This window comes from Sphaerodactylus townsendi, linkage group LG01 (assembly GCF_021028975.2).
Source record: "Sphaerodactylus townsendi isolate TG3544 linkage group LG01, MPM_Stown_v2.3, whole genome shotgun sequence".
In the NCBI taxonomy this organism is placed as follows: Eukaryota; Metazoa; Chordata; class Lepidosauria; order Squamata; family Sphaerodactylidae; genus Sphaerodactylus; species Sphaerodactylus townsendi.
Genome location: NC_059425.1, coordinates 24,447,070 through 24,459,123, shown reverse-complemented (window position 1 = coordinate 24,459,123; position 12,054 = coordinate 24,447,070). Strand labels below are relative to the sequence as shown.

The 12,054-nt window shown below is 46.5% G+C and overlaps 1 protein-coding gene across 1 annotated transcript; it reads right to left on the bottom strand.

Annotated features, from left to right (window-relative positions):
* Positions 1–184: 184 nt before the first annotated feature.
* Positions 185–11,658, bottom strand: GPHA2 (glycoprotein hormone subunit alpha 2). Its single transcript, XM_048514221.1, has 4 exons — positions 11,600–11,658; positions 9,208–9,312; positions 7,047–7,231; positions 185–1,198 (listed from the first exon to the last, which is right to left on the bottom strand). Exons 1-4 carry the CDS (start codon positions 11,622–11,624, stop codon positions 1,097–1,099), a joined length of 417 nt encoding a protein of 138 aa, XP_048370178.1. The 5' UTR covers positions 11,625–11,658; the 3' UTR covers positions 185–1,096.
* Positions 11,659–12,054: the final 396 nt, after the last annotated feature.

Sequence of the window (12,054 nt, the reverse complement as noted above, 5' to 3'; positions counted from 1 at the left end):
TCCAAAGCCATAGGTGTTTTAGGGTGATAATGTGAAACAGACCTTGGAGAAGAGTCAGCCTCCTGAAAGACTGACATGAAGGCTTTTTTAAAAGGAACAGTAGGCTTAATTTTGTGTTGGTCACATTGTACTATTTCCAGAACTTCTACAAATGGCTTTCTCACCATAAATATTCTAAGCCCCACCCTGCATTCATTATGTATTCAGAAAACACTTTTGGGGTTACTAGAAAGTCTTTTTGTAGGATGAGTTGTTCTTCGCCATTAATTACTTGCATTGATCTGATTTCCTAACTTCATGTCCTAGGGTCCTACTTGTTGCCCCCACTTCTTGAGGCAGCTGCTTCTCAGAGTTGTCACTGGAAAGGAGCATTATTAAATTAGAAGGAAAAAAATCTTTTATGGAAACAGTTTTAGAAATTACATCTGTGGAAAAGCAAACTGTGTTCTAAACAGAGAGGTACTTTCTGGGCTTATAGTGTTTTCCTGAGCTAATTGCAGTCAGTTTCTGTAGCCTGTTCCATCATGCTGTGTACACACGCGAGTAAAATGGGTCATAGCTCTTCAAAGCCTCAGTTCTTGAAAGCCTGGGCTGCTTTGTACTTGTATAGGGGATAATTTTTAGCAGCTTCTGAAGCTACTATGAGTCCAAGAATGAACTACCTCAGAATCTAGCTCCTCTGAAAAATGTTTTGGGCTCTGAAGGTACCTGGGCTGACTTCTTGGCCAGTTTAAAATACTTATTTCAGCCTAGTCTCAAATCAGTTTTTGAACGGTTTTCCCCATTATCGTAATGAATGGTGCTGATTTCCCCCTCCTCCCAATTTGAAATGAGACATCTGATGTACAGGGCATGGTCGTCTGGTGGTATCTTTCCCAGCATGAGTGAGAAAATGAAACAGTTTGGGAGAGGGGACTAATCAAAATAACTTTAAAAGTCATTGGGTCTTTCCTAAGGGACTTCAATTCAGCAGCTATCTCAAGCCTTGTTGGGGTGTGTCTGGGGAAAAAAAGACCTTACAGCTGCCCCTGGGGGCAGTAGAAAAGGTTGCTAGTAGGGAAAAAGAAAGCAGTTTACGTCTGTCTTTCCCTTCCGTCTAGTATCTGGAGAGACGACACATGTCACACTGACAGGTCTTAGCCGTGAAGAGTTCAATATTCTTACGCCTGCTGGCTCCACAATGCAGTCGTACCTTGATCTGTAAAAAAAGCAGGGGATGGGTGGGCAGAGATCCCAACATGTGATTTGGCTTTTCTTCCTGCAAGCCAAGACCCCTCCCTACCCTTTCTGCCCAAGCCTGACAACATCACACACACACCCCAAACTGCTAAAGAGCTTCATTGCTCTAGTCCCGTGGTGGCGAACCTTTGGCACTCCAGATGTTATGGACTACAATTCCCATCAGCCCCTTCCAACATGGCCAATTCGCCATGCTGGAAGGGGCTGATGGGAATTGTAGTCTGTAACATCTGGAGTGCCAAATGTTCGCCACCACTGCAGTCTAGTCTAAAGCCTTGCCTTCCTGGAGCACTCCCATCTTAAAGAGCCAATAATATTAGATGCTTATAGCTCCTCCCTTAGTGCCAGGGGATGTTCTTGCCCATATTTCTCTTCCTTAATTCTCTTCATGCTTCTAGCACTGGCAAATCCTTTAACTCATTTATATTCTGCCTTTTCCCCCAATAGGGACTTAAACTCGCTTACATTGTTCTCTCCTGTTTTATCCTCACACAACAATTTTGTAGGTTAGGCTTTGTTTGCGTGACTGATCCAATGTCACCCAGCAAATTTCCACAGCAAGTTAAAAATTTGGACATGGGTCTCCTGGATCCTAGTCTTGATGCTCTAACCACTACACTTTAGGTGCCTCCTACACTTGACCCGTTTCTTGATATATTTCTGCAGATAGGGATGGGAACCCTTTCTCCCCATGATCCTCTCCCACAAATAAATCAACCTGGGAGTTGAGCTAATTACGTTAATTTATACTGAGCCAAAAATTCTTCTGTAATTGTTACTTATTTCCCAATTTCAAGTGTATCATACCCCCATAATTAATGTGTCATTAACTTGTTTATTTAAAAGGCGAAATTAGAGCAACAAAGATGACTTCAGTACAAAAGATAACTACTGGCTTTGGTTTGTACATTTCTTACTTCCCTGGTACGCTCAGCACAACTGTCTTAAGATTTAGGGAACCAGGAAGTCTTTAAACCTCCCATTTGTCGTGTTGTCTAAATACCTGAACAGATTGGAGTCTCTTGTCCATAAACCAGGATTGTAAATTCGGGTCCCAATTTATTGGAAAGCAAGAAACCTTCATTTGGATATGAGGATGCAGGTAGAGTTAAATGGAGGGCTTCCAAAACCAAGGAATGGTTTAGAGCAGATGGTTGTAGAACCAACCAGGGGAGATGTGATCCTAGATCTAATTCTATGTGGGACCCAGGACCTGGTGCGGGAAGTCAGTGTTGTTGAGCCGATAGGGAACAGCGACCACAATGCTGTCAGATTCAGTATCTCTGCATGCGAACAAGTGACAACTACTAATGTAGTTACATTCGCCTTCAGAAAGGGAAATTTCTCAAAGATGAGGGGGATAGTGCGCAGGAAGGTGAAAGGGAAAATCAAGAGAGTCAAAAATGTCCAAGATGCTTGGAGGTTATTTAAAAACACAGTCTTAAAAGCTCAACTGGAATGTGTTCCACAGGTTAGGAAAGGCAGCGCCCAGTCCAAAAGAAAGCCACCATGGTTAACAAGGGACGTTGAGGAAATTATTAGGGGAAAAAAGATGTCTTTTAGAAAATGGAAGTCCAACTTAACTGATAAAGAATACCAGAGAGAACACAAATGGTGGCAAAGGAGAAGCAAGTTAGCTGTAAGGGAGGCAAAAAAGGATTATGAGGAACGCATGGCTGTGAACATCAAAACCAGCAACAAACAGTTCTTCAAGTACACCAAAAGCAGGAAGCCAGCAAGGAAGCGGTAGGCCCGTTAGATGACAAAGGAACAAAGGGTGTGCTAAAAGATGACAGGGAGATTGCAGAAAAGCTGAATGAATTCTTTGCATCTGTCTTCACCCAAGAGGAGGTGAGGAAAATTCCTGCACCTGAACCAAGCTTCTTAGGAGGTGAATCCGAGGAACTAACGAAGATAGTGGTAGACAAGGAAGAAGTTCTGGCAGCCATTGATAAACTAAATGCTAGAGTTCTTAAAGAGCTCAAGCATGAAATTGCTGATGTTCTCACTTTAATATGCAACTTATCCTTGAAATCAGGCTCCATCCCTGAAGACTGGAAGATGGCCAATGTCACACCAATCTTTAAGAAAGGATCTAGGGGGGACCCGGGAAATTACAGGCCAGTCAGTTTGACATCTGTTCCTGGTAAATTAGTAGAATCTGTCATTAAAGATAAAATTATAAAACATGTACAAAAGCAAAACCTGCTGAGAAAGAGTCAGCATGGCTTTTGCAGAGGCAAATCCTGTCTTACAAACTTACTAGAGTTCTTTGAGGATGTAAATAGGCATGTGGATAAGGGGGAACCAGTGGACATTGTCTACTTAGTTTCCAAAAGGCTTTTGACAAAGTTCCTCTGCAGAGACTATTGAGAAAACTCAGCAATGAAGGAATAAGGGGAAGTCCTCCTATGGATTAAAAACTGGTTGAGAAACAGGAAGCAAAGAGTGGGTGTAAATGGGAAATTCTCACAATGTGGAGAGATGTGGGGAGTGGTGTCCCCTAAGGATCCGCTTTGGGACCAGTGCTCCTTAACCTATTCATAAATGACCTGGAAGTAGGGGTGGGCAGCGTGGTGGCCAAGTTTGCAGATGATACCAAATTATGTAGGGTGGTGAGAACCACAAAGGATTGTGTGAGGAGCTCAGGGACCTTTGATAAATTAGGTGAGTGGGCTAAGAAATGGCAAATGCAGTTCAATGTAGCAAAATGCAAAGTGATGCACATGAGGGCAAAAATCCAAACTTCACATACAGCTACAGGGGTCAGTGCTATCAGTCACAGACCAGGAAAGGGATTTAGTCTTAATTGATAGTTCCATGGGAATGTCAACTCAATGTATGGCAGCTGTGAAAAAGGCAAACTCTATGCTGGGGATAATCAGGAAAGGAATTGATAAAACTGCAAAGATTGTCATGCCCTTATATAAAGCTGTGTGCGACCACACTTGGAGTACTGTGTTCAGTTCTGGTCACCACATCTCAAAAGGATATTGAAGAGATAGAAAAAGTGCAGAGAAAGGGCAACGAGGGATGATTGAGGGGACTGGAGCACCTTCCCTATGAAGAAAGGCAGAAGCGTTGGGGACTCTTGAGTTTGGCGAGGACGCGTCTGAGGGGGGGGTATGATTGAAGTCTATAAAATTATGCATGGGGTAGAAAATGTTGACAGAGAGAAATTTTTCTCTCTTTCTCACAATACTAGAACCAGGGGGCATTCATTGAAAATGCTGGGGGGAAGAATTAGAACTAATAAAAGGAAACACTTCTTCACGCAACGTGTGATTGGTGTTTGGAATATGCTGCCACAGGAGGTGGTGATGGCCACTAACCTGGATAGCTTTAAAAGGGGCTTGGACAGATTTATGGAGGAGAAGTCAATTTATGGCTACCAATCTTGAGCCTCTTTGATCTGAGATTGCAAATGCCTTAACAGTCCAGGTGCTCGGGAGCAGCAGCCGCAGAAGGCCATTGCTTTCACATCCTACATGTGAGCTCCCAAAGGCACCTGGTGGGCCACTGCGAGTAGCAGAGAGCTGGACTAGATGGACTCTGGTCTGATCCAGCTGGCTTGTTCTTATGTTCTTATGTTCTTATAAGGAATCTTCAGGGGTGCTGGATGTGCTGTAGCCTCTTACTGTAGCCTCTGCTCTGGGTGTTCACTATCAAGCTGGTTGTTTGATTCTCTGCTTTCCTCACAGTTTTCCTGATCTTCTTGCTGGATATTTCCTCTATATGTGTCCCATGTGTGGCCATGTGAGGGTCCCCCAGACCTGCCTCTCTACCCTCCCTGATCTCAATGGAATAGATGCCTAATAGTCATGTCTAAAACTTTATATCCAGGTCTGAAATGTTCATCCTTCTTCCTAACTCCTCTCCCCCAAGCCCTGTCTGAATATTGAATGCATTGCCAAGCCACACCTTATTAGGGAAATGTTCAACATGGTTTGCATTCCTCTCCCCTCCTGCTTTTCTGTGGCCCACCCACCCCTACCTTGGTTTGCTTCCACTCAGCAACCAAGCTCCAGTTGTGGCTGTGAATGCACACATGAAGCTGCCTTACACTGAATCAGACTCTGGGTCCATCAGTACTGTGTACTCCAGGGGTCTGCAACCTGCGGCTCTCCAGATGTTCATGGACTACAAATCCCATCAGGCCCTTCCAGCATGGCCAATTGGCTGATGGGATTTGTAGTCCATGAACATCTGGAGAGCCGCAGGTTGCAGACCCCTGGTCTACTCAGACTGGCAGCAGCTCTCCAGAGTCTCAGGTAAAGAAAGGTCTTTCACATCACCTACTGCCCGGTCCTCTTCTGAACTGGAGATACTGGGGATTGAACCTAAGGCCTTCTCCAGGCAGAGGCTCTTCCTCTGAGCCACAACCCCTCATTATCAGCAGTGGAGCAGCCCTTCCATGGTTTCCACTGCCCTTTCCTTGACTCAGCTCCCTTCAGAGTTCCCCATATTACTTGAGGGCTTTTTACGCCCGCCCCCCAAAAGATAATTGTTATATTTTTAAACAAGAGATTGCAAACAGACATCTAGTAGGACAAGGCTGTGTCGATGAAAATTGTGTTGATGGGGATGGACTGTGCAAAAGCATGCACCGTAACATCCATGTGATAGCCAAATGTGTTTTAACCATGATCTTCCCCCACCCGCCACCCACCCCCAAAGATTTTGGAAAGATCCCAGCAAAGGCAGAGAAAATATGGAAGCCAGGATTAATCAAAAAGAACATCAGGTAGGTATTTCTGTAAGGAAGCCAGGATGGAGCAAGCACCTTTGTGGAAGCACCTTGTGGGGGGCATGTTGATTTTGAGGGAAGTTTTCATAATGGAGCTACTAGGATTGACTGGTAGCCATGGAATGACTTCCAGCTAGGAATGACTTCCAGCCATGGACCAAGCTGGTGTCATTCAACCTGAAAAAATGTTTATTCTGAGGGGAAAGGAGGGAAAAGAAATGGCTGGCATGATGGGATGGGTGTATGTGCCCGTCTTTAGCATTGACAATACAGTCTGTGATGTTCTAACAGAAAAGCTATGCGCAATTGGGGTAGAAAAAGCGCTTTTCATATTGGTGAAAGGATGCCTTTACCCTTAAGATAGTGAGTTTGACACATGGCGACCGAGTAAACCTGAACAAATAAAACTACTGTAAGGGCTGTACCAAAATATCAACACTTGTGGCTTCACCACAGCCCCAGAAGATTCCCAAAACTCTGCAGTTGCTGATGGCCTTTTGGGAGTAGGGAAGTAGGAAGATGAATCTTCTGCCACCCCATCCTTTTGGGAGAGGGAAAATAGGCTTGGTATAGAAGCTTCCTTCTCAGTGATGGAGAAAGAGCAGACTACCTCAAAGATTTCAATCCCCCCCCCCCCCTCGTTTGTCCAAACAGCTCAAGGATACCACATTCCTCCTTTTATTCTCATAATAACCCTATGGGGTAAGTTTGTCTGAGAAAGAAAGAAGGAAAGAAAGAAAGAAAAAAAAACTACTTAACCAAAGTCATCTTGTATACTTCATGGTTGGGGATGGTGACTGAACCGAGCTCTTAGTCTCTTTAAGGGACTCTGAGAGCTGTGCATAGAATTATCAATTCTGGGTTGGGAGATTTCGGTGCGGAGCCTGAAGAAAATAGGATTTGGTGCGGGACTGGACATAGTGCAAAAGGGGCCACCCTTGAAAATGGCCATTTCTACCACAGGAACTGATCCCTGTGGTCTGTAAACCAGTTGTAATTCTGAAAGATCCTCAGCTTCCCCTGTAGAGGACGGCAACTCTAACTGCGCAATACCTCTCACCTTTTGCATCTTGGTGATGGTACAGCACTGGGACACTGAAGTAATGTTGTGCTTGAAGTTGCTGGCCAGGAGTACAGAGTATTTGGAGGGGAAGGCACTCGATTCACAGTAGCCCACGCAGGCCTGGACCACGTGACTGGCATGGCAGCTCCCTCGGTTGTCGCTCTTGATGGTCACATTGAAAGCTGGAGCGGAGGAAGGGGAGAACCAGCCAAGATGGGTTTAACTTGTATCTGGCAAGAGTGCTGGTCCCAAAGCTGAATGAGGCCTCTGGGGCTTCTAATTCATTACTGAATTCATACCCTTGCTTTCTCTCGAAAAGGGACCCAAAACAGCTTATATTGTTCGTCCCTCCTCCCTTTTATCATCACAGTGACCCTGTGAGATAGGTACTAGGTTGAGTCTTTAACTGGCCCAAAGGTTACTCAGTAAGCTTCTATTGCAGATAGGGCAGGGGTCTGCAACCTGCAGCTCTCCAGATGTTCGTGGACTACAAATCCAATCAGTCCCTGCCAGCATGGCCAATTGGGCATGCTGGCAGGGTCTGATGGGAATTGTAGTCCATGAACATCTGGAGAGCTGCAGGTTGCAGACCCCTGAGATAGGGGATTCAAACGTCGCTTTCCCCGATCCTAGTCCAACACCCCAATTACCTATTCCGCACAAGGTGGTCAGAGTGCCTAGTGAAGACTGGCTCATTAGAAGGTAGAATGAGCAGTCATTTCAAAGAACAGGAGCCTTCCCCCCCCTTCAAATCATATTCAAATATTCATAAGCACATGTATATTTCATCAGCCAACTCACTTGTACTAGCTCTTCAATGACTCATGTTAAATAACAGTTGCTTGGGTCTTTGTGCTAAGTAGGCGTGCCAAAAGCTGAAATCTGTGGTTTTGTTTTAAAGAGGCTGACCAGTCTTCTTCACACAGCTATAATTATTAAAAGATCTTTGTAAAAACAACAACAAATGTTCTCTTTACAACGTGGGGAAGAGGGATGTTTGCATATTGATCTATAACTGACCACAGCAGGCTGTAGAATAGTTTCCCCAACAATTGCAGGATTGCCTGGGCAAAATTCTAGAGCAGTAGGGCAGTCATACATGCAGGGAAAGGTCAACTTATCTTGGTCAGCGTACTAGGCTGCCCAGAAGACAAGGTTCTATTTTTTTCCAGGCCTTCTTAAAAACAGAATGTTCTGGCAATTGTTTTTGCAAGCTGTAGTCCATATTTTGTTTCTGGGTAGGTGGGGGTGCAAGATATGCTCCGGTTCCATTTAGGGTGGCTTTGGCCATTTCCCCACTTTTAAAAATGATGTCAGTTTCATCCAGAGTGGATCTTTTCAGCGCGGGGATTGTGTTCCCCGGCTTCCCCACTCCCCCGCGAAAAGGCGCTGTTTTCAGCAGCGCCAGAAATGACATGCGCTGAAGGGGCGTGAGAGCAGCAGAATCGGGGCGGCTGCGTTGTCGCCGCCCCTGTAGTGGGGAGTGCCACTGGACCCCGTGTTACTTGGCGAGAGTAGTGCGCAGCAAACGGTGAGTGGGGAAAGCACCTTTGATACAGAGGGATCCCCTATCTCAAGGGAAGGCTCAAACTGAGCTTGACTGTTGCATGGAACCTTGAAGAGCTGTGTCTAGGAAAATTGTGCCCATTGTGGTGGGCCACACAAAACATGCACCATAACACCCATGTGATGTCCACATGTGCTTTAGCCATGATCTTTTTTTGAAAAAAGACAGGCTTTGGAAAGATCCTAGCAAAGCCAGAGAAAATACGAGACTTGACCAATGGGGCAGGATCACAGGCCATGGGCCTATTGCTTCAGTCTCTGACCAAGCTGGTACCATTCAACCTGAACAATTGTTCGTTTTATTATGGGGGGATGGGGAGATGGAGAAAGAAATGGCTGGCATGATGGGATGGGGGAGGGTGCACATTCTCTAGGTGGACCACCAGCAGGGCTTTCCTGACACTCGTATCGGTTAAAAAACCAAGGTAATCCCCCTGTGTAAGCACTGAATATTTACAATTTGTGTGACCTCGTGCACTGGACAGAACACCTAGCAAGCAGGTCCCAGCTGGCCAATTGCATCCAATTTCTCAGCAGAAACCCTGACTGGTCTCCCTCTTCCCACCCCCCACCCCCAGACCTTGGTGCTTACAGTGCAGGTGGCAGCCCAAAGCTGCACCTTCATCTCTCCAGCATCCTGTGGCCAGCAGAATATAGAGGACAGCAGAGTAGAAGGTGGGCATCACCCCGAGGCTCTCTGAAAGGTATGGTGGTAAAGGTATGGTGAAGCTTTCATGTGTGAAGACAATACTTGACTTCAGGAGCATACCTGTAGAAAATGGTGCCCACGGCAAGCACTACTCTTGTGCATGCCCCTCCCCTTACACACACACACTTCACATGGTGTACAGGCTGGCTGCCATTTGATCCTGGGCTCAACTTGGCTGGGTCCTGGTGGGACTGGGTCCTGCTTTAAACTGCAGGTTTCCACAGGGCCTACCCCAGATACACCTCTGCTTGGCCTAGCACAGGGGTCGGCAACCTTTACCACCCAAAGAGCCATTTGGACCTGTTTTCCACGGCCCTGAAGGTCTACCGAGCTGGAGAGGCAGCCATTCCAACCCCCTCTGCCCGATTGAGCAGGCAGCCGCCTGCTCTGTGGGGCAGAGGGGGATAGCAGCTGCGGGGATAATAGAGAGGGGATGGCGGCTGCTCTGGAGGGACACGCCCATGCTACCCTCCGGCTTCCAGGGGTCAGAGGGCAGCATGGGCTTGTCCCTCCAGCCCTCCAGAGCAGCGCTGGAAGGAGAGGTGAGTGGAGGGGACACGAAAAGCGGCACCCTCACACACGGAGCCGCCTCTGGTTCAGCCCCTCCACTCACCTTTCCTTCCAGCGCTGCTCTGGAGGGCTGGAGGGACACGCCCACGCTACCCTCCAACCTCCAGGCCATGTGGAGCTGCAGTATAAGGCTGAAAGAGCTGCACGCGGCTCCAGAGCCGCAGGTTGCAGACCCCTGGCCTAGCAGAACCAAGTGGAACCTTGAAATTAACCACTTTGTCAACTGCTGGTGAAGGCTAAATCAGGGAAAAAATCAGCAAGAATCTTGCGCCACCTTAAAAGGTTTAAAAAAAAATCTTACGGTATAAGCTTTTGTGGACGCAAGCCTGCTTCTACAGATGCATCTGAAGATGACGTTTTACAGTGGCATGAGATTTTGCAGGCTTGATCCCCATGCTGTCAGGTGGCACAGACGCAGACACTTCAGTGCAAAGGAAAGGAAGACTGAAAAAGCTGCACAATAAGAATGCTTTTTCTTGTTTCAGCAGGGCTGTCCCCAGTGGTAGGATTCAAATAATTTAACAGCCGGTTCTGTAAGGACTCAGTGGTGGGATTACAAGCATTCTCTGAGCTAGACAACAAATTAGCTACCGGTTCTACCGAATAGGTGCGAATAGGCTGAATCCCACCACTGGCTGTCCCTCTGGAAAATATACACATATACAGAGATACCACGACAGGTTACAGAGAACAAAGGCTGTGTCTGGGGTTGCAACTTCACATGTGGGTTGCAACTTCTATTTCTCAATGTGAAATGCCCAATTAGGGGGTGCACTGCTGAATTTTCCACCATCTCTTCTTGCCCCTGCCTTGTAGCTACCAAAAACACAAAATCTGCCTGTTAAGAGTAGCTGGGGACATAATTGCAAGTCACCATCATCTTGGGCAGAGCAGTCCCCCATTTAAAACAAACAAACACTGTTTTCAAAACCAGTTGTCAGAATTTTCTTCCCTCTGACAAAAAGTAGACTTTTTAAAAGTGTTGTATCATTTTGCTTTTGAATCTCTTTAAAGCTTTGATAGAAGGGCAAGTCTCTCATCTGTTGTGGCCAACAGGTGACCCTAGCCTTCCCTGAAGTAGTTCATTACTTCCCCGAAGTAGTTCATTATGAGCCCTTCGGGGGAGGGCGGTATAAAAGTCCAATAATAAATAAAATAAAATGAATAAATAATATTATAGCACACATGCTCTCCCGTCTTTTGTTTAATCTTTACAACAACCCTGTAAGGTGGGTTAGGCTGAGAGTGTATGACTGGCCTAAGATCACCCAGGTGGCTTCATGGCTGACTAAGGATCTGAACCCTGGTTCTAGCCCAGCACCCAACTCACTGCAGCACCCATTTCTGTCCCTCACTCAGACACACACAGACACACACTGCCACATTCTTCTTGCATTGTTTTATCTCCACCGGTTTTTCATCTCATTTTTAAAATTTGGTTTGATAGACAGCTTTGTGCGTCCCCCTTCCCACAGATTTGTCAGTCATTATTTACCTTTGCATCTTACTTTTCTGGGAGACTGCCAAACATTTGACATATTTTTTAACAATCTGATTTGATCCTTCCAACATTCCAGCTCAGCATGACTCATCTGCTTGCTCAATGATTGTGGGTCAGCTTTAACAAGGACCTCCCATATCCTAACCAACCCCCTCTCTCAGTCCCCTACTTCTAGCACTTGGCCTCTGCCCCCGGGGCACTCACCTGTACACCTTCTGGGAGTTTTCATGGGTCTCTAACAAGAGAGGATGCAGTCAATTTCTAGGACTTGCCTCTGCTCTACTCACAGGGGTATTTCTAGTCCAGGTGGCTGCCTCTCCTCTCACCTGAGCCCAGCCCACCAGAGCTTCTAGCCTTCCCATCTCCCCACCCACTTCCAGACTAGGAGAAACAGATTGTCTCTCTCCAGGCAGAAACCCTTCCTGCAAAGGTCTCAGAAAAGACCAGCCTCCACAAGCCACCCCATGTGGAAACATCACATTAGCAGTTCCACGGGGAGGGGCTGTGACTCAGTAGAAAAGGCTCTGCTTTGCGTGCGGAAGGTTCCAGGTTCAATTCCCAGTACCTCCAGTTGAAAAGACCAGGTAATAGGTGATGTGAAAGACCTCGGCTCGAGACCCCTGAGAGACCCCGCCAGTCTGAGTAGGCAACACTGCCCT